Source organism: Passer domesticus, chromosome 3 (assembly GCF_036417665.1).
Source record: "Passer domesticus isolate bPasDom1 chromosome 3, bPasDom1.hap1, whole genome shotgun sequence".
Taxonomy (NCBI): domain Eukaryota; kingdom Metazoa; phylum Chordata; class Aves; order Passeriformes; family Passeridae; genus Passer; species Passer domesticus.
In genome coordinates this window covers 89,251,202-89,273,197 of record NC_087476.1, presented here as the reverse complement: position 1 = coordinate 89,273,197, position 21,996 = coordinate 89,251,202, and the positions used below count along the sequence as shown (strand labels likewise).

The 21,996-nt window shown below is 36.3% G+C and overlaps 1 protein-coding gene across 6 annotated transcripts in view; it reads left to right on the top strand.

Moving 5' to 3' along the window:
- CENPF (centromere protein F) overlaps positions 1-21,996 on the top strand; it is a 36,186-nt gene that overhangs the window by 6,200 nt on the left and 7,990 nt on the right. For 5 of the 6 annotated variants that reach the window (XM_064414237.1, XM_064414232.1, XM_064414234.1 and 2 more), the window contains exons 6-16: positions 963-1,227; positions 2,780-2,982; positions 5,528-5,653; positions 7,296-7,424; positions 8,948-9,070; positions 11,671-11,806; positions 12,276-15,727; positions 16,205-18,502; positions 19,037-19,156; positions 20,197-20,373; positions 21,120-21,281. In XM_064414237.1, the coding sequence (XP_064270307.1) occupies positions 963-1,227; positions 2,780-2,982; positions 5,528-5,653; positions 7,296-7,424; positions 8,948-9,070; positions 11,671-11,806; positions 12,276-15,727; positions 16,205-18,502; positions 19,037-19,156; positions 20,197-20,373; positions 21,120-21,281 (7,191 nt within the window). The remainder of the gene's footprint in view (positions 1-962; positions 1,228-2,779; positions 2,983-5,527; positions 5,654-7,295; positions 7,425-8,947; positions 9,071-11,670; positions 11,807-12,275; positions 15,728-16,204; positions 18,503-19,036; positions 19,157-20,196; positions 20,374-21,119; positions 21,282-21,996) is intronic. The other variant, XM_064414236.1, reaches the window with a different exon arrangement.

Genomic DNA, 21,996 nt, shown 5'->3' with positions numbered 1-21,996 from the left:
ATTTGTTTGTCATTGTGGCTAGTTCTGGATTCAAATTTTTGTCTCCGAAAATATAAATTTAAATGGCATATAGGGGAAATGATTACTGCATGCATAACTAGTTTTCTTTTCCTCTTTGTTAACAAGTTATTTTACAGGATTGGACACAGCATTCTGGGCAATGTATTATAGGTTTTTGGTCTTGGTGCAGCTGTTCCTAGATAACAGCATGGTTTGACTGAGAAGTCACTCTGGATATTACATGGTTTAGGGATTTAGTTTAAGAAAAAGTAATTCAAATGAGCTGTATTTCAAAGTCCAGTTAAAAAAAAAGCAATAGGGGCTTTACTCTTTCAGGTTTTGTTTGTTTGGGGTTTTGTTCACTTAAGAAGGAGGAAAAAAGTCTAATTTTTTTCCTCTGTTTAATTTTTCTGTTGGGGAAATATTGAAAATTTGTACCTGGCAGATTTTATTATAGCAATTTTGGAGTACTCTGTTTATAAGTTTTTATTAAATGTGTTTTGAATTTATCTGTGGTTCTCCAGTAGAACTAAATGTTGGTCAAATATCAGATATGTTAATCTAGACTCCTCTATTTTTTTTTTTTAACAACTTACCAGTCTTTACTTGCTTGCAAAAATGTAGGCTTTGATTTTAAAAAATGGTGGAGTTTAAAAACTCCTCTTTAAAAGACAAAAATGTATGCATCTTACTTATAAAGACACATAGGTCAAAATTCTTTTGGTATCCCGGTTTGTATTTATAAGTAGCAGCTATGCTTGGAATCTTGGGCTGAAGTTGTTTAATTTGCATGGCATCAAAAATAATTACACGTATCAGGGCTTTGTACTGGTGGGTGCTGCGATGTTATAACTATGTGGAATGATGATGACCTATTAGCTATTAATGTTAAATAAGTTATTTTGTTTTATGTTGGATAAGGAACTATATAAAGGTACATGCTTTTCTTTTTTTGGACGCAGAAGATAAACCAGCCTCATCCTCAAAGCTCTTTGAGTCACAGGGAGATTGCTCGGCATCAGGCTTCCTCATCTGTGTTTTCATGGCAGCAGGAAAAGACACCTTCTAGAAACCCAGAAACACCTGCAAGGGGAAGTTCTGCAGCATCCTCTCCATGGGATAAAGAAATAAATTCAAGTGTTCTATCAGAGAAGAATAAGTTTGACAGCAGCTTTGCTGAGAATTCTAATTCCTCCCTCATGATCCAGCTAAGAGCACAGAACCAAGGTATTTGATGCGTTTCTTTAAGACCCAGAGGCAGTCTCCTGTATGGTTTCATGAAAGCTGGTGTGCAGATAGAAGCAGGCTATTGAAATTAGTGCTTTAGCAAGGAAGAAAGAAAGATACTTGCTGTTGCTTTTGCCAGCTGGCCTTGTTGGCTGTTGTTGTATTTTCAGCCTTACGCAGAGATTACCTACAAGCTGTGGTATCTTTTACATAAGGGGTATAAGAATTAGAAGAGAACAGTTTGTATTTTTGGACTGAGTAGGGGACGTCATCTAAAAGAAAAAAATGCATTTTTCCATTAATCCCATTGCTCCTGGAACAATCTTCTTAAAACAGCTAAAAAAGCTCTTCAGAATTTCATTGCATCTCACTGTTAAATCCAATTGTATTGTTTCCTTATTTTTCTATACTATTGATACTTTTTGACTGAGCAACAATGTCTTAAAAATTTGATGCTTGAACATGCTTAGTGCATAACTGAGTTGGTCCATGATGGATGCTACTGGAAGCACAAAATGAAGTACAATCAAAACCCAAGATATGGTCTTGTATCGCACATACTGACATGAAGAAATAATCGTTTCTGATACACCTGATAATTGTAAGAAAGGAAATAGCTGGTTTATTGTGGATTTGTTGAGTATTCTCTTGAGCCTGCTACTTGTACTCTTTAGACAGCTTTTCCACTGTTTTACAAGTGGAACTCTCCAAACTCTTCATTCAAGTACCTCACACACAGCTTCAATTTTGGTGGCTTTTTCAGCTTGGAAGCCTTACAAATTCAGAATCAGGAAGACAGGACTTTTTTAAGCGAGAAAAAGAAAAACAACAAAACCCCAACAAAAAAAATCCCAAAACCACCACCACCACAAAAAATCCCACAAACTGCCCCCCCCAAACCAGATTATATTAATTCTGGATAATGCTTCCTGTATCTGACTTATGTTTTCTACTGTGAATTGTGTTTCTAGTGTGTTGTGGCTTTTGGAAGATAAATTCTAGCTGATACACTGTGAGAATATTATTTTGTTTAGTTTTATATGTATGCAGTTTTGAGACAGAAAAAAGATTGAAGTATGAAATGGGACATTTACAGTTAGGAAATAGTTGAAAAGTCTTTTGGAGGCACAGTTGCGCTAAGGAAATGCTTGTAGTGGATATACTCATTAAAAATATATAATAGTTATTTCAAGTGACATGTTTCTGCATGTTTAAAAAAGTAACAAAACCAAACAAAAATAAGCCAGCAGAGGAACAAATTGTCTTTGCCTTTGCAGCACTTGTTCCTGAGCTCTCATTTCTGTGTTCTTTCTCATGAGGTAGGAATTATTGATTTGCAGTCAACTGTCTTTCAGTCTTGATAGTTTTCTTTGTTGTCATAGTAGAAGACAGCTAAAACTTGTTTCAACGTGCTGAAAATTTCACAGGGTGTCTGCCCGTGCCAGGAAACTGGGTTGTTATCAAACATTTTAAATAGGAAGTGGAAGTGTGTTGGAAGAGGTATCTTCCAAAGCAGAAAGTATCCTTAATCTTTACTGTTTTTTAAATTCAGAACTAAATTCCATTATTAAAGACCTAGAACAGCAATTGCAAGCTCAAGAAAAACTGAAGAGGTCCCATATGAATAAACATCAAGAGATTGAACTGGAGCTGGACAGATTGAAGTTGGAATTAACGGAGAAGGATAAAATTCTGAACAAAACCAGAGATAAACTGACTCAAACGAGTACACAACTTGATCAAGCTACCATGCAGGTAAAATGTTGTCTCACATATCATCTAACTGTCCTTCCAATTCTTTGTCAGGATTCCTATGTGCAGGTTTTCAGCCATTTAGTAAGAACCAAGGTTCTCAGCCTGAGTTTCTTGAGAGTTTACTGAGGATCCACTTTTGAGAAGTCTATGCTAGTTTAATACATATTATATGTAAAAATATTAATACATGTAAGCAGTTGCCCATTTTCAGGAAGGTTCTTACACCACCCGAAGAAATAATTTTCATACTCTGGTAAGATTGACTCAAATTCTGAAAAATAGTTACTGATCAAGTTGCATAGAGCAACAATGACATCTGGTGGCAAGTTTTGACCTGGAAAAGACTGTTGCATCTTTGGCTGAAAATCAGAATTTGTTGCTTATACTACAGGATGTTGTGGGGGCATAGTCCTTGTATTGTAACTTTCTTGTTTTAAATAATGTCTAAGTGAAAATGCAATGCAAGATTAAGAACATATGGCATTTCACAGCCTAATCCTAGGGAGTTTGAATTCATAGTAAAAACCAAGAGAGTAGTATACTTGCTTAGCCAACAATTTACAGAGTGTATGTAAGTAAGTACACATAAAAATCTGAAATTAGTGCACAGATGTCAAAATTCCTTGAATCTTCATATTTTCATCTATCTTTTAATTTTTTTTTTCTCTACAAGTGATTCATTTACAGCATAGGGAAAAAGATGTTTCTGTGTGTGTCTTCTCTGGGTAGAATAATTATCCATTGTTTCTCAGCAAGTTTCTGCATGCTACTTAAGTATATTGGTGAGCTAACGTTTCCCACAACTCCTGTATTGGCCCTTAAAAAATAAACCTTTTCATATAAACCTTGATCACTCTGCCTTCTCAGAGAGACAGCAACATTTCCCTGTTGATAATTCTGTGAGGAACGAGTTTATGGGAAGTCTTGGCTGTGTAAGGGAAAATCAAACCCCTGACATAGTCTCTTGACTTCATAAAGGCACTGTCATCATGGTGGTTTTGTGGGAAGACACATCTGACCCAGTCTGTCAGCTCAATTTCTCTGAAAAGGACTTAATTTTAATTTATTTGATTCCAAAAATGACTTGATTCAACTTCCTAAAGGTTAGGAATTTAATTTTCCCTTGTTAATTTTTTATGGATATAAGAGAGTGGAGTTCTTTTACTAAAGAATCAAAGGAGATTAAAAGCAGCCCACGGGGAGGTGCATCCAACCCAAGGTTGTGCATCTAGAAACATGCCTGGGGAAGGACAAGGAGAAGTGGGACTTGCCACCATCGGAATTGATGTGCAGCCCATCCTTAAGGTGCAGTGCATCTTGCCCCAGAAGGTTCCTTTGGTCCTGCCATCTGAAGGTGACTCTTTCTGTTTTGTTTCTTCTTTCTTGCACTGGAATTGGATCTCTGCCCACCTGCCCACCCTGGGCTTTGAAAATAGAACTGTATTGAGATTTTAGATTTTAGTTTGTGCCTTGTAGCCTGGATTTAATCCTGGCAACCTCCCTTGTACACTTCTCTGTCACTGGTACTATTCCCAGACCTCAAGCCCAGGACTTCTGTGTTTTCAAGTATTTTCACTCCTTGTGAGATCTGCAGCCTTTCTGCAATCACCTTTCCATGTGATCTTAGGAAGTTCACAATCCCTGCAGTCTCTGCCTAATACCTGACATCCCAATGCAACTACCCACTTCTTATTTTCTTATTTGTACCATTTCATTAACTCAATAAACAGCTTTGCCATTTTTTATTACTCTCTGGGGAGAATGAAGTATATATATTGCATTAACAGCTTTGGTCTGGAATAAAATTTACATTTTTTTGTTCAGGAACTTAGGTGAATGATGCATCACTCTTGGGTGACCTAGTATTAATATAATCAACTGAGTTAAGTAACAAGTTAATGTGGAGGTGAACCTAGACATAGCTTGCTGATTTTTTTTTTTAATGTTTAAAAGTAAAAAATACTGTTGTTATTATAAACTAAGATAGTTGCTTCTTTTTTCTGTCCAAATCAACTTGCTGAATCACTCTGAAATTTGGTGAAATAGCCATTTATTTTTAGTCTAAACATGTAGCTGCTTAGCAGTTAGCAGTCGTTCTTTAGTTGGTAGCAACCTGAGGTACTGAAAATACAATCTGTTCTTTGTGCCAGATGTAGCATCTTTCTGCAGACTGTCAAAAACATTGATTTTCTTATTATCTCAATATATGAAGATGTGTTATATATAATCTAAAAACTTTGTATTATTGTGTGTGTATGCACTCATATTTGCACATGCACACTTTATATATACTTGAATATATATGTATTATCTTTCTGTATATACACACACAAATTTTCTCACTAACATAAGGAAGAATGAATGAGTTTTGTAGTTTGGATTGCTAAGAATTTATATGGTACCAGCTAAAGTTACTGTGGTTATATGAATGCTAGAAAAATTGTAGTAGCTGATAGCAGTGAACTTTTTGTGTGAGAGCTTATATATTTAAATGAAACATCGCTTGCACCTTTAATACTTATGATTGATAACTAAATTATTTTAGGTCCAAATGTTGGAGCAAAAGGTGAAGCGATTGTCAGAAGAACTGAGTTGCCAGAGACAAAATGCTGAGAGCGCTCGTCAGTCTTTGGAACAGAGAATAAAGGCCAAGGAAAAAGAATACCAACAGGTAGGATAAGGAGAACTTTTTAACTTTGACTTCTTGAGGAGATGAAATCACTTGGCTTGTGTTGCGTATCTGATTTTCTGTTAGATGTGATCATATTTGACAGAGAGGTAAAAATTGCAAAGGTCATGGAAAAAATGGAAAACAAACATCACAATAGTGAGGATAGTGTAATAATGGGGATAGTATTCGCTGGAAAATAGAGAACGTGTTTGAGAGATGGAATGAGATGTAAATCCATGAGAAACTAGGCTCCATTTTTCATAAAATTATGTATATGTGAGCTCAAACTTAGTAACCAACTCAATTATTTCTGTGGAATTTGAGTTAATTTTGCATGCATTTCACACAGAAGCAAATAATTTCTTTAGGATTATATCTCTATTATTCTAATTTTGGTTCATGCTCAGAAGATGTTAATATAGTCAATTAACATAAGTATCTTTCATTTCCTTCATGCCAGCTCTTGCAGAGAGAAGTAAAGCACTATGCCAGGAATTTTTCTGTAATGAAGTTATATTTAGTATTAACAGCATTAATAATGATTTGTATTAGGGCTAAATTCTTTGTTTTTCTTTTTAAGCTTAATAAACTAATCAGTGTTGGGAAATCCAAGACACAGATTCAGAAGTGATAGTGGTGGTTCAGATGGGCATTTTAAGTTTGCTTTAGGGATGGAATATAAGAGTATTACCCTGAGGAAGACTGCTTGCTGTGTCAAATGTTTAACCTGAAACCTTTTCTCTAAGGATAAAATGATTGGCAGAGGAGTTCTGGTGGGGTAGCCAATAAACAGTGCTGCTACCAGCACTTTTGAGTGAAAAAGTGATTTGACAAAGTCTGTTAGTCAAGGTGCTACCTCGGGATCTCAAATTGATACTGAACCTTGTCTAGAAGTGGTAAATTGGAAAAACTGGTCTTTGCATTTGAATAGTTGTAGCATCAACAGATCGGTTGAAGGCCTATGAACCTTCTGTCCTGGTTTTTTCTTTTTTTAGTTAGCTAAATAAAGGCCTTCCTAAGATTAATATGTCAGCCCACATACTGCCATTCTGAGTTGTTCAGCAAGGCCATTAATTGAGAAGAACTCTTTTTCTGCAATGGTTAGGATCTGTGAGCTGTTATAGGTTCTTCAAATGTTTGTTTAATGTTCGTTTATTTATAATATTAGTCTGTCAAGTCCTATTTAAAGGCTGTGTTACATTTTCTTGCAACAAAATTTGTGCAATATTGTGGAAAAAACCACATAGTATGCTTACCATAGTATGGTAAGCAATAGCAGAGATGAACTTGTCTGCTTGTATTGTAATGTAATTCTAACATGAAATTTACCTTTAGTATGAAAAATTTTAACACTATTGCTTTCATTACTTTTGGATTCAATTTTTTTCCCTTTCTGTGACGAGAATGTTATAGTAACTGAGTTCTTAAGCAGATGACATAAATTGGGTAAATGTCATTCTTGCTTCTGTGGCATTTGCCACATGAATTAAAACTGTGTTTAAACTGTTTTCTGTGTAAGACAAGCGTCCCTGAGCAGGCAGTACCTGCTGATAAAAATCAGTTGTTATTTCTGCAGTAACTAAAATAGAGACTTGTTGTGGTCATGCGTTTATTTCTTTGCTTCTCTGCCACTGTTTTCTAGGAACTGTCTTGTCAGCAGCGTGCCTTGCAAACACTGGATCAGCAGTGCAACCAGATAAGAAGCAAACTGAACCAGGAATTACAGCAAGCCAAAAATGACTTCAATGTTCTGCAGGCAGAATTTGACAAAGTAGGCTTTTTTTAGCATTAAAGTCCACTACTAGAGTGGTATTTAGTTGCCTCAACAACACTGCCTTAATTATACATAAAGCAAAAAAATAATGTGGCATCTTGTATTAATGTTTTGCAGTATGTATTAGATGTTCTGTATTCATAATTTCTTACCAAAATACTATATATTTAAATGTGAATTATAGGCTTTTAAAATTTTGTGGTTAGTCCACTCCTCACAGGGAAGGAGATGTACATGCAGACAGTGTAGATAAAATAAATCTGAGAAAGGAGCTGCTAAGGCTGATCACTAGTCACTTTATGTAAAAAAACCCAAAACCATGCAGAGGTGTAGTTTGATGATAGAGCTACTGACCAACAGGTCATTGCTCTTTGGAAAAACAGTCCCATTTTCATATACCCTAGCCATGAACTAATGTGATCCTGGAGAGAGCTGATAGAGGAGACAAAAAAGCAAAGAAAATATTACATTTAAATTAGCATATGTGTATACAGAAGCAAGTGTTTTCTATCAATTTAACTCCCTGAACTGGTTCTCTACAAAATCAGATGAGTGTCATGGCTTGTGTAAGAAAGATCAGTATGAAGGAGTTCTTCCACAGCTTTGGCAGCAGCTACCTATTGAAACACTTTAGCTGTCACAAACTCCCAGTTTTCAGTAGTTTAAAAAGCAGCACAAGCCTCAGGAGTGGGTGACCAGAAAAGAGGAATGTTTAAAAGCCTTCAAAAACCCTTGAGAGCATTTCTCAAGCAGCAGAGCTAACTGATTTTCTAAAAAGGGCCACAAGTTCTTGAAAGTTATATTGAGAAGCCCCATTTGCAGGCATCCTAAAGTGAAACATCATTTCTAGAGCTGCCAACAGATTTCTTGCAGGTTTGTTTTATTTCAGAAATATAGCTGTGGGGCTACATTCAGTCAAAAGTTTTTACTGGAGGCTTCTTTATCATATGCATATTCTTTTGTATATGCTTACTAAAAAATTGGTTAAATTGAGAGGACAATAAGTACCTTGTACTTCCTTCTCAAAGAAAGGTAATTTACTTGATGACCTCAGAATAGACCTTTTTTTGACCCACTAGTGTAATTTCCTTCCTTTTTAATCTGGAGCATTTTAGGACTCTTTTGAAAGAGGTAAAACCTGTTCATTTTTAAAAAAACCTGTGTCAACAGAGTAGTAATTGCAGTTACGATCCTAACTTTGATTCCCATAGCTTAACAAAAAGACAGTTGTATTTCAATTTCATTTCTATCCTACAGATATCATTGTGGTGATGTAGCTGCAAGTTGGATGAATTAATCTTATTTCAGACAGTCTAGAAATGTATGTATTTTAGAGACAGCCCAAGTCAGAAGCAAAGGAGTGGAAAGGCAAAAAGCAACTTTTCTCTAAACACCAGTAAAGCAACCCTTGGGTTCAGGATGGGATAAAATAATGTAGTTTAATTTTGTAGCAGAATGTTGAGTTCAAGAGTTGGAGTTTAAAAAAAGCCATTCCTGTGATTACAATGTTGGTTTTCCAGGTAATGGCAGCAAAACAACGCTTGGAGCACGACACCGGTGATCTCACCCAGAAGCTGTGCAGAGCAGAGCAGACTTTATCAGCAGCCCAGGCTAAGGAAGCTGACCTGACAAGAAGCTTTCAGGTGAGCAATGCTGAGGAGTATTTGGCACAATTAATACCATAAATCAGCAATTTGTAAACACTTAATACTCTGGAGCATTTGCTCACAATTGTGTTTTTCACCATAAGCAATCTTTAAACACTTTTGTGGACTGTCTTAACTCATCCTAGTTGTAACAAAAAATGAGGCCTTCCCTAACATCCTGGAAATTAGTGCAGTTTCTGGAGTTAGCTGTGTGGTTAGAATTCATTGCTGTAATGCTGATGATATAGTTCTAGTTCATGTTGGACTTAAAAAAAAAAATAAATTGTGTTTCAAGAGATTCTTGCTTTTGATTCTAAAATAAAAATCAAATAGTAAATGTGTGTTTGATTTTGAAAGTAAAGTCTAGAATCATTGACTGCTGCTTTGATTCATACTGTTAAACTCAGTGACTTTGTACAAATACTATATCCTATTAAAAAAATGCATCTCTCAGAATAAGGCAGTCCAATAAATATGCAATGCTGGAAAAACTTTCTCTTGAAGGTTAATGCAGAGAAGTTTCTGTATGCTGCCAAGTTACCTCACTCATACATGCAGAAACCTTTTCACTTTAAAGTCTCCTCTGTCTTCTCAATTACATTGTTTTGCTTTGGTGGCAACCAGAACAGCTACACTTGAAATTGTTCCACTTTTGCCAATAGAGACCTCTCAATGCGAATTTTATCCTTTATTTGGAGAATCAACAGTAAGAAGGATAACCAGCTGGATACCTGTGTAATCCATGTCGCAGTTTGGTTTTGTTAAACACTCTTATTTTGCTTGTTACCAGCTGTCATCAGCAGATCTAAAATAACCTGGCATAGTCTCTGCAAAAAAATTACCTTCAAAATTCTCTGCAGAAGTCTAAGGCAAAATAGTGGGTTTTGTTCAGATTATCACAAACATTTGTACAGGTTTAGTATAGTGTGAAAATTTAGGTGCGTTCTTGCTGGTAGATTGCAATGTCTGAGAACATTCCCAGCTCTTGGAATGTGACTTTGCATGGTTGGAACAGCGCTTTGCATGGTTTTGGACCAGCTGCCTGGCTCTGTCTTGTTGAGCAAGTCCACAGGAGGCCACCAAGGGGATGCTCAGAGGAATGGAGCACCCCTCCTACAAGGAAAGGCTAAGAGAATTGCGTTTGTTCAGTCTGGAGAAGAAAAGGCTTTGGGGTGACTTAATTGTCTTCCAGTCCCTGAAAGGAGCCTATAAAAAAGATGGAGAGAGACTATTTACAAGGGCATGGAGAGGGACAAGGGGAAGTGATTTCAAACTGACAGAGGGTAGGTTTGTATTAGACATTAGGAAAAATTTGTGTCCAGTCTAGCAAGGGAGATCCCTGCCCATGGCAGGGAGGTTGGAACTAGATGACCTTTATGGTCCCTTCCCAACCCACTGTATAATTTTATGGATATTGGGAATGTTTGCACCAAATTGAAATAATTGGACCTTTCAGCCATTTTAATTCCTTAAATTTTTTTGTTTTTCTTTCCATAGATCACCCTGGGTTTTCTAATGAATGGCTTTGTTTAAGTCACGTACTTGTATTGCAGCTTTGAATGCAAGAAGTTTAGATGCTTGGACTTCTTGGAAAATGTATCAAGGTTGCTAAAAACCCTATTCATTAAATTGATATGTGACTGGATTTTTTTTATTTAAAGTGTGGGTAGGGAAGGCTGTGAGTAGAAGGGAAAGCAACTGTAGGCGACAGTGACAGTTTTAATCATGTTCTGAAGGTAATTTATTTATGTTGTTGCAAAAACAATCCTGCCATGCCAGCGAGCTTTTAATTTTTTCTATTCAGACCTTTCAATTTCTTGAGCTTGGCTTTTGTGAATCCTATGCCCATCTGCTAGTAGTAAATGGATGGATAATTGACGGTTTGTTTGCATTTGGGGCATGCCAGTTCTGTGGCATCTGTTGTCCAGAGCACAGGAGTTTGGAGAACAAGGATGAGTCTCTTTAAAAGAACTTGTATTTGGTTTCCTGGGTGCAATGTACTTACATAGTATTTTTTGGTGGTGGTCTTAGTGTGTTCTGTTTGCTTTTTGGAGTTTTTTAAAATCAATTTATTTGAAAGAAAATGCTGTTAATTGTATAACAACCATCTGAAAGTGTAAGCGCTTCTAAATATAAATTGGCCAGTGTTGCCACATTGTTGATGATCAGTGGAAAGAGAACTTGTCTCTCCATGAGATGACAGGTGAAATCTGATCTACACATTTCATGTTAATTTTTATACCATTGCAGGGATTTGTTTACCAAGCTGCTTTGGGAAAGTAGCCTGACTTAATCCGCTCAGATTTTGTAGAATCTGTCCTCTCCCATCTCTTTCTGTGAAGTCATGTGGAGCTGTTTGTTCTATGCCAACAGGGAGCACACTGACTGCATCAACTGGCAGTATCTCTCTGCTGTCAATTCACTAAGAATAAAAAAATTCAGCTTATGTTTCCAAGCAATGCTTAGGAACCCAGGCATAGATTCCCAAAGTCTTAACAGGATCTAATAGAATACCTTTACTTTGATTTAAATGAACTGAGTCCATTGTTCTCCTCATCAATTTACATGAAATATGGCCTTATTTGTTTTTGGTTTAGGAAATGAAGCAGGAGAAAAATCTTCTTAATTGTCAACTTGAAAAGAAATCGCAAAAGATCCAGCAGCTTGAAGAAGAACTAAATATGATCAAGCAATCTCTAAAGCAAACCCAAAATTTTGCGGAAGAGATGAAAAGTGAGTTATGATTTTAAATTTACAGAACTCTTTCTGGATGTTTCCTGCAATGTCGTTTCATTGTGAATTAAGTAAAAAGTTTCTGCTGGGGGACGTGATTAGTCTTTTTTAAGAACATTGAGTTTGTTGTCAATGAAAATGAGTTTGTCTGTGAACATGTACAGTTCCTGAAGATATGCTGTTTTGAAAATAATCTAAGTGTACTCACTTATCAGCAAATTTGTTTTCATAGAATCTCTTTTAAATAAAAAACTTAGCAATTCCTTTAGGGAAAGCTGACTGTATGTAGTGCCTGACAGCCTAGAGTAATATAAACATCCTTCATCCAGTGATATATCTTAAGACTGAGGCTTTGCTGTAGAATGGGAGTTGAAACTAGTAAAAGTAAATAGTATCACCTCATCTAGAAAGTTATCAGTAGTCTTGCCAGTACTGACTGACAAAGATTTAATGGTATTTTCATCTACAGATAAGAATGCTGTTCTGGAAGTGGAGCTGAAGTTACTGGAAGAGAAATTGAAAAGGCAAGAGAACTCCCTTTCACTGGAGAACCTGAAAATAGCTTTAGCTGACATGGAAAAGCAACAAGAGTCTACCCGAGGTCTCCTTAAGGAAAAAGATAATCATATTAAAGAACAAGACTGTAAAATAAGTAAGATGGAGGGAGAATCAGAGGCTTTGCAGAGACTTCTTGGATTAAAGCAGAGAGAATGTGAAGAATTGCAAAAAGAGGCTACTGTTTTTTCTCAGTGGAAAAATGAAACTGATAATCTTATAAATAAACTTAAGTCTGAAAAGGAAGGTATGCTGGCTCGTATTAATGACTTGGAGGGTTCCCTTCAAAGTCAGCAAAGCAAAAATCATGAGCATAGTGAGAAACTTAAAATGATGCAAACCGAAAGTGACAAGAAATCCACAGAAATTAGAGAACTTAAAGATATGCTAGAATGTAAAAGTGCAGAATTAGAAGAACAAAAAAAAGCTTTTAATGATCTTAAGCAGCAAGCAGAATGTTCTGATAAAAAGTACTGCAAAGAGATAGGAAATATGTCCCGTAAAATATTACAGCTCACCAACCAAGTTGCTGAAGTAGAAGACAAGTTACAATTGGCAGCAAGTCAGGGACTGCAAAGGGAACAGTCCTATCATGACCTGCTTGCTGAATATGAAAAAATCTGTTGTCTTATAAAAGCAAAAGATACTTCAGAAATGACAGAAGATGGAGAAGTTACTTTACAAAGCAGACAGGATAAGATCTCGTTAGAGAATATGCAATTTGCAGCAACTAATGGCACCACTGGAGTGTTGGATCATGGATGTGCAGGAGTCGTTCTAGAAATGGGAAAAACTAAGGATCTGGCCAATTTACAAGAGCAGATCTCTTTTCTTGAGAGTTCTTTAGCAGCTCAAAATCAGCTGAATTCAAATCAGCAGCAGCAGTATGAAGACTTACTGCAAATGAAGAGTGAAACAGAACAAAGGTTATTTGCAGTAGAACAGATGTACACAAGCTTCATGACAGAAACTGAGCAGCACATCAGTAATTTGCAAGCGGATATTTCAGCACGTCAGGAATTAGTTGAAAAAACTTCAGCTCTTCTTCAGGAAAAGGACATGCAACTGCAAACTTTGAATGAAAGATTAGAAGACCAAGAAGCTGAGCTTCAGGATTTAAAGGTCAATAATAAATTGCTTGAGGATTCATTAAGACAGCTGAAGCTCACGTCTGAAACATGGGATTCAGAGAAAAAGGACATGTCTTCAATGATTTGCTCATACAGTAAAAAAATTGGTGAACTTACTGAAGAAAATACAGCCCTTAGGGATTTAAGCAGTGCTTTAAAGCAAGAACAAATGACTTTACTGGAGGCAAATAAAAATATTTATGATAGTTTAAAGGAAAGAGAAGAAATAATTTCTGAAATGTCTGGAAAACATGAGGAGGAAAGACAGCATATTCAATCAAGAACAGAAGAAATCAAAACAGAGCTTGAAGTTTTGCAGGCAAAGTATAAATCAGTAGAAGAAGAAAATGGAAAAATTATGAACATTCTGAGAGAGCAGACAATTGAATTAGATGAAAAAAAAGCAAAATTAGAACAAGAGAAACAGGTACTTAGTGAGAACAAAGATATCTTACATAAACTAATAGCCTCAGAAGAAATAAAAAAGGATTTGGTTCATGAACTTCAGCAACTACAGTCAGAATTTTCCAACATCCAACATATGCCTTCTGTGGAGCTTGACTATTTAAGCCAGGAAAGGTTAAATGTCCAGACAAGACAAAATACAATGCAAGAGAAATGTGGCTTTGTATGTCAAGAAAAGGAACAATTGGGGAAGGAACTACCAATAAAAAATGAACCTCTAATGTGCAATGTTAATTGTGAACAAAGACTCTGTTCAGAGCAGTTGAGAAAGTCCATGGAAGAAAAGGACATTGAGCTGAATAAATACCAGGTTAAATTTGAGCTGCTTCAAATGGATTTTGAGGATAGTGAAATCTCTCTAAAGAACTGCAGGTTACAAGTGATGCAGCTGGAGACAGCTTTAAAAGGTAAGGAAGAAGAACTTGAGAAAAGTGTGAGAGAGAAAGAGAGGCTGCAGCAAGAACTACTATCTATTAAAGAACTGAAAACCGCAGATTCTTTGCTTACAGTATTAGAGGAAGATGGCCACTCATTGGAATATAATTACAGTGACATTTCTCAGGATTGTGGCAAAAGAGGAGTAGATGAAAGTTCGTCATCAGTGTTGCTGGCATCCTCTTTGCAGGTAACAATAAACCAGCTGACTGAGCTTGAGAAAATGTGTGAGAGGTTGCAGAATGAAAACGCTGCACTAACCTCTGGATTCAAAGATGCTAAAACCAATGATGCCACAGGTATTAATAAAGAGGAAGACGCGACAGATCATGTAATGAATGCAGATTGCAATTTAAAAGCTGAGAAAGCTGTTCTTCCTGATGAACTTATGGATCAAAGTGATAAGAGTGATCTGAGAATGCATTCTGATAATAAGGAAGTGTCCTTCAGACTTAAAGAATGCAGTTCTTCTGACTATGAAGATTTAAAATTGTCCAGCAAAGAAGTTAAGGTACACTTTGCGGAAGTAAGAGAGAAGCTTTTGACTTTCCAGGATGAACACGTAAAATTATATGAACAGCACTGTAATATGAGCTCAAAGATATGTGAGCTGCAGTCTTGTATTGAAATACTGAAAGCAGAAAATTCTTCACTGTCGGCAAGTCAGAGCAGTGCTCATGTAGATTCTGTGCAAATGTCACTGTCATCGAGCCGAGATGACACGCTGCCTAAATTAGATGAAACTGAGGCCACAGATTCCTCCTCAGACTTTTCTGTAAATCCCTGTTTATTAGAAGTAAGTGAGGTGGTTGATTATCAAAACAGTGGGTCATGCAAATGGACAGAGGAAATGAATCAGACAGACAGTTCTGTAGAAGTATTTTCAGAGGATGCAACAGAAGTTTTGGCTGAAAAGTGTCATAATGATCACAATTTGGATTCTGTTAGAGAGCTCAGGAGTATTACTCCAAGAAAATCTAACCTTGAAAATAGAATTGAAGAACTACAGATGCTTTGTCAGACATATGAGAAGGCCATCAAGGTGCTTGAAGATCAGTTTCGTGTTCAAGAGAATATGAAAAATGAGGAAATACAGGAGCTGAAAGAAGTTATACTTTCTGAAAGGAAAGAAATAGATCGTCTCAAACAGCAAAATCTATCTGAAAAGGAAGAATGGCAGCAGAAGCTGAATAATGTGACTATGGAGATGGAGTGCAAATTGGCAGCAGAAAGACAACAAACTGAGAATCTCTCTTTGGAGCTGGAAGCAGCAAGACTCCAACTACAGGTCCTTGATTTAAGTTCTCATTCACTGCTGTGCACAGATACTGAAAATGTAAGTAATTGCTATCATGCAAATGAGTTTTATGTAAATCATTTGATTGTGGTCACCCAGATAGATTTTACTGCAAAAATTCTATTTATAATTGTGCCTCACAGAAGCAGTACTTTTTTGGAGAAAGAAGAAAAATAATCCATACTTGAGCAGTCATCTTTGTCCCTAATAATAACTCACTTTGTCGTGTAGATACCTATTTTCCCAAAATATCGAAGGATGTGGTATTTTTACACGTATTCAGCAAATTTATCTAAAATTTCTCCCTCAGTACCTTTAAAACCTTTTTGGCCTAAGATGTGTATATAAATAAGTGTCAAATGTTTTTGTAAGAGACTGTGAAGTAAGGAGGAATATCTATTTATTTTGCATAAGAGCAGGAGCTTTACTGGTTTAAGAAAAGTTTTAAAACTTACCTTGTTTTTTCTTGTATGTATTCTTCCCACTTTTTTTTTAATTGATTCTTATTCCTTGCAGAGCATAGAACAAGAAAACAATACTCCTTATAAATTAAGAATGCCTGTTGAAAAGTCAGCTCTGAAAAACAATAATCTTAAAATAATCCCCATTGAGAAAATGGCTGCAGGAGATGACTCTGTGTGTGAAAATGAAACTGAGACTGTGGAAGCAAGATTAATGGAAGATTTCACTGAGAAAATTTCTGGAGAACATGAGTGTAAAAATATGTCAGGAAAAATAACCAGCCCCTCAGACCATGCTAGTGTATTGTCATTTTCCAATAGTAGGGCTTTGAGTGCTGGCTATTTCTGTGAAAATCAAATAACCACTGAAATGCTTCAGGAAGAGGCAAAACAACAGACTGCTGAAAATTTGAAGCTGATCTATGAGATAGAAAAAGAGCAAAGCCATGTAGATTTGAAAGAAAGAGTTGAGCAATCAAACTCGGAGATGAACTTCCAGGAGGCACAAATAATTTTAAATAGCTCATCTTTTGCAGGACTGGAGGAAGCTACTGTAGCTGTTAAAGAAGAAAACTGTGGCATAAATGAAAAACACAGATCAGTTTCTGTAAATAAGCAGGAATTATCTCTTCACATAGTCTCATCAGGAAAAGGACCTGAGAACCTAAAGTCTGAGCTGGAGATATGTAAAGTTAGGTTGCCTAATGCAGCAGACATGTTTGATGTAGAAATGACCAAGAGACCAAATGGTCAAGAACAATTTCTTGCAGCTGAAAATGAGCAGGGGAGTCCAAAATCTGAGCAAGTTAATGTTGACAACCATGCCTTGTTCACAGAGCATGACATTGAAATGCTTCAGGCAAAGTGTGAGCAATTAGAAAGGGAGAGGGAAGTTAATCTGAAAACTATTTCTGGCTTTCAAGAGCACCTTGTTTCAGTCACAGCTGAGAGAAACTATATTGGCCAAGAACTGAGTATTTTGTCTGAAAGCAAAAAAGAGCTGGATCAGAAGTATCAAAAGCTACAAGAGAAATTAAAACAATTGGAGTTAACTAAAATGGATTCTACTGAATTCATTAGGAGGTTAGAGGATGAAGTGAAGACACAAGCAAATCTGCTTGAGGCTGCAAAATCTGATGCAAATCAATTATCCAATGAAAAAGATAGTCTTCTTCAGAAGCTGCAAAGTTTAGAAAATGATGCTGTATCTTTCACCATAGAAAAAGAAAAATTCCAGAATGAGGCAGCAGATTCAAAGAAAGAAAAAGAGCTGATTGCAAGAGAGTTGGGAACGATGCAGCATAAATTAGGTTCATCAGAAATGGAAAATTCAAAACTTTCCAAATCTTTGGAAGGCTTGTTAATGGAAAAAAGAGAACTTGCCTCAAGACTCAGCGCAGCACAGAAAGAAGCGGACCAATTGAGATGCGGAATTGAGAAGCTGAAAGTAAAAATTGAGTCTGATGAGAAGAAAAAACGTCACATTGCTGAAAAGCTGAGAGACAATGAACGGAAAGCTGACTCTCTTCAGGATAAAATAGAGAGGCTTGAAAGAGAGTTGGAGATGTCAGAGAAAAATCTAGAAGATACAGTTATTGAGTTGGAGACTGCCAAAGCAGAGGCAGAAACATTAGCAACAGAGATGGAAGAGATGACTGAAAAGCTGAAATGTTCTAACTTACAAATTGATGTCCTCACCTCACAAAAGGAGTGTTTGGCTAAAGAGTTAAAAGAAATGCAAGAAAGATTCCTTGAACTAGAGTCTTCAAATTTGACTACAGCAAAACAGTTGGAAGAAAAAGAGGAAGAAATTATACAAATCAAAAATGAGTTTGAAAATACTGTGGCATTGCTGAGATCGGAGCTCAAAGATATGAGTAAGAAGTTAGAGTTTTCATGCAAGGAGGAAGCAGATGCTAGAGCAAAAGAACAAGTCTTGATTGATCAGGTGGCTCATCTTGAGCAAGATAAAATAATGCTGTTACAGGAATGTCAGGAAATAAAAAATGAAAACGTCAAATTGGATCAAGCAAGGGGAGTACTTGTTCAAGAATTGATGGATTGTAAACAAAAACTCGATGAAAAGGTGCAGGAAAATGGTGCTCTTGAAAAGGAGGTGAAAGAAACAGAAGCACTATCTTTGCAGCTGACTCACATGCAGCATGAACTTGAATGCTGGCACCAGGAAAAAGAGAGGCTGCAGAACTTGATTTCGGAGTTGAAGCTGAAGGAGCAACATTTTTCTGATGGTGAAACCTCTCCGGATATCCTGAATGTTCTAAAAATGTCTTATAAGAACCTTGAAAAGGAACTGGAATCTACACTTTGTGAAAAGAACACTCTATGTAAAAAGGTAATATTTCCATTAGGGCAGAGTTCCCTTTGTAGGAGTGAGGGTAAAGTGTCCTCTGGGTTTACCATTTCCTTAATAAATTAAGTCCTAAAATAATTTTAACTCAGACTTTTTCAGGTAACATCCTCTTTTTAAAATTACATTTTCCATACAATCATAAATTTTCATTGAAGTTACAGAGCTGGAAAGCAGGGCATTGTTTTGCATAGGATGAATGAGAAGGTAACTTGAAAGTAGACATAGAAGTTTAAGCAATCAAATAATGCAGGATAGTTTTCTCTTTCCTGTGGAAGAAAAAGAGGAAGAACAAATTAGTATTGGGTGACTTTTCATATCAAGAATTAATGCTTTGGAAGCTCCTAAGAAAGTGAAATAACAGTAGTTTACTTGCCATGTGAAAACATTACACTGTTGTGACTCTTGCTTAAAACTTGACCAACTATGGGAATAAAATAATCCATTGTTACATATAAGAACATTCTTTGGCAGTCATGACACATGTATTAAAAATAATTCTGGAAAATTTTATTTCAGGTTAATGAACTGGCTGAAAGTCGAACTGATCTGCAAGTCCAGCTAAGTAATTCTGAACAGAAGATTGCTAAATTAGAGGAACAAATGCAATGTGTTCAAGAACATTCAGAAAAGAACAAAGTAAGTTATTCTGTCTGCATTATTTCTGTGTTCAAAGCCAGGTGCTCAAGTACAGTACCTGTAAGGAGGCTGGTCAAGGGGATCTGTGATGAAGTACAGTATTAGAGGTTATTGCTTCCAAATTTCAAAGAATCCAATGTTCTCTTTTGAGACAAAATTATTACTTAAGAGTTTTTCCCCCTCTTCCTTCCATCCAAACTATGTTTTCTTAGCATAAAGACCACTGCTGGTTGTCTAGACATTCTTCAGTGTTGAGAAACTCTACTACAGGCTTTCAATCATCAGACTGAGGAGAGCAGTTAAAAAATATAGCGTTTCTCTAAACTACTTTCACTGTTTCTATAGTGCTAATTTAATTCAGGACATAGTCAAGGAAGAAGCAGTTTTGGAGCCTTTGTTTATAATTTGTTTGTATTTAGTTCTTAGAGGCTATTTTATCATCTTGAAACATTTAGGTCGTATTTGTGAACAATACTATGTCTTTAAACCAGTTTATGTGGTTGTCTGACCTACTAACTTTATTTACAAAATTCTATAACAGGGGCTTGTTTCTTGTGGCATTGAGGATTTTGAGTGGGATGGGAAAAGAACAGATATTTATGCAGCTTTCAGAAATCCTAAATGGAAATACAGACCAGCTGTCTAAAAAGTAGTTAGAAAAATGGATGTAAATGCTTAGAAAGTTTAGTCATCTTGAAGAGGGTGAGGAAATGACCCTTAACCTCTCAAGTCACTGTCAGAGGGAACAACATTTGGAGGTGTTAAGCTTTGATTTTGGCAGTGCTGCTTGATTTAATGCTGTTGGCAAACTTGCACTTGTTTTCTTTTAAGAGAACCTTCCTTTGCTTGCTGTCCTACCTTTTGTGTTCAGATGTTCTTTTCTTTGATTACAGTGTGTTTTGCTACTGTTGAATGTCTATATTTCTTACCGAGTTGTTTTGGAAAATTCAAAGATGCTTCATAATTAAACAGTTTAATGGGTCAACTCTTTCTCCATTGAGAACTCCAAATACCAAAGAATGTACAATTACTATTTACAGATTCAGCTGCATCTAACAACTTCAGAAAAAAATGAACTGGCCAGATGTTTGGAGATGGTCCAGAATCAACTACAAGAAAAAGAAAGTGAAATTAAAAGAGAGATATCAGAATACAAAGACAAACTACTTCAAGCAGAGAAAGCGCATCAGGATGCTCTGACAGAAGCAAACCGAAAGGTAAGTCAGAAAATAGGAAGAGTAGTGCTGTGAGTTTTTAATTCAGTTCTATGTGTTTTACAAAATTTTACTGATTCTGTTGCAAAAGAATTTATCTTTGCTAACAATATTTCCAACATCTACATATACTTACCTTGGAGCTGATGTGTTAAGTGTTAACTTTTTTCCATATGATGAGCTCTAAAATGTCTATTTATCTTACAACTCACTAAGCATTTAATCTATATAAAAATTCACCAGGACTATAACCTTGAAAAAGGGAAAGCAACAGTATGTTTAATCCAGGAAGTGGTTATTTTGGTAGGAAGAGGGAAGAAAGTTTAACCAGTTCAGGATATAAGGACAAATTTGTTGGAAATACATTTGTCAGATGTGCTGTATGCAAAGAGCCATCAACTTCACTGCAGAAATGTCTGTGAACTTAAAGCCAGCTGAACACAGGCAAATAACTTACTATAATTGTTTCTTAATAGTTTTCATTCTTATTAATATAAAGTAGATGTAAGAAAAAGTTATAGTAAAATACAAGGATTTTCTTCTGACAGTCTTCTTAGAGGCAAGATTCTAGTATTCAAAATATATACTTGAGACAAATTGCCCTTTCAATGTTCAACTCCTTAAAACACAATTATTAAATTTGCTGTAGAATTCCTGTGGGTTTGTGATATGCTGTTAGGTACATCTTTAAAATAAAACTCAGTGTCCTTTTTGGTATAATAGTAATTAGGCATATTTTCTTTCTTTAGAATGAAATAGAAATTGAGGCCTGTCATGGCAAGATTAGTTCACTGGAGCACTTCATCAGCTCACAAAAATTGGAAATTGAGCATTTGAAGTCAAATAAAGAACAGCTGAATAATTCCCTTAAAGAAGCTAGTCAATCCTTAGGAGAACTCCTAAAAACTAAGGTAAGCAAAACCCTTAAGTAAGACCAATTACATGAGATTCCAGACACTGTGTAGAAAAATAAACAGGATTGGGAACCAGTGCTCCAGAATTTTGGCTTGACTTTGGTACAGCCTTTGTTTCACTAAAGAGAACATAGAGGCTGGAGAAAACATTGTTACTATTGATGTGCGTTAGAAAAATTCTGTTCTGTGTCCCATGGCTGAGACCACCTAGAATTGGTTTCTGTGACCTAAACACAGCAGTCTATTGACTACAGTGAGCATTGCAGCTGAGCTAAAATGTGGTTAGAGTTCACCCAGAGAGACTTTGCAGTGCCTCTATTTTGTGTTTGTGAATTACTTTGGTGGTAAAATGTACCATGGTCTATCTCTAAGCACTAGTCTTGATAGATTGCTCTTGATTTGTCTTTTTCAGTTCCATTTTATATGGAATTCTCATTCCAGGTATTAACTAGTGTAATTCTGACAGAATTTTCCTCAGGGATGCTGGAATATGAGTTCCACCTACTGTGAGCTACTGATAACTGGGAACAGCTCTTTATTGTCTTGGTTTGCTTTTTTAGTAGTACAGAAGCTTCACTGTCCATATACTGAACTTCTGTACCAATAACCCTATCCCTGCATTTTTCTTGTTTTCTGGGTGGTTTCCGTCTGTTTTAGTGTTGCTTCTGTCTGCGATTGATTTCTGGCTCCAGCTTGGTGCTCCCACTTCAGG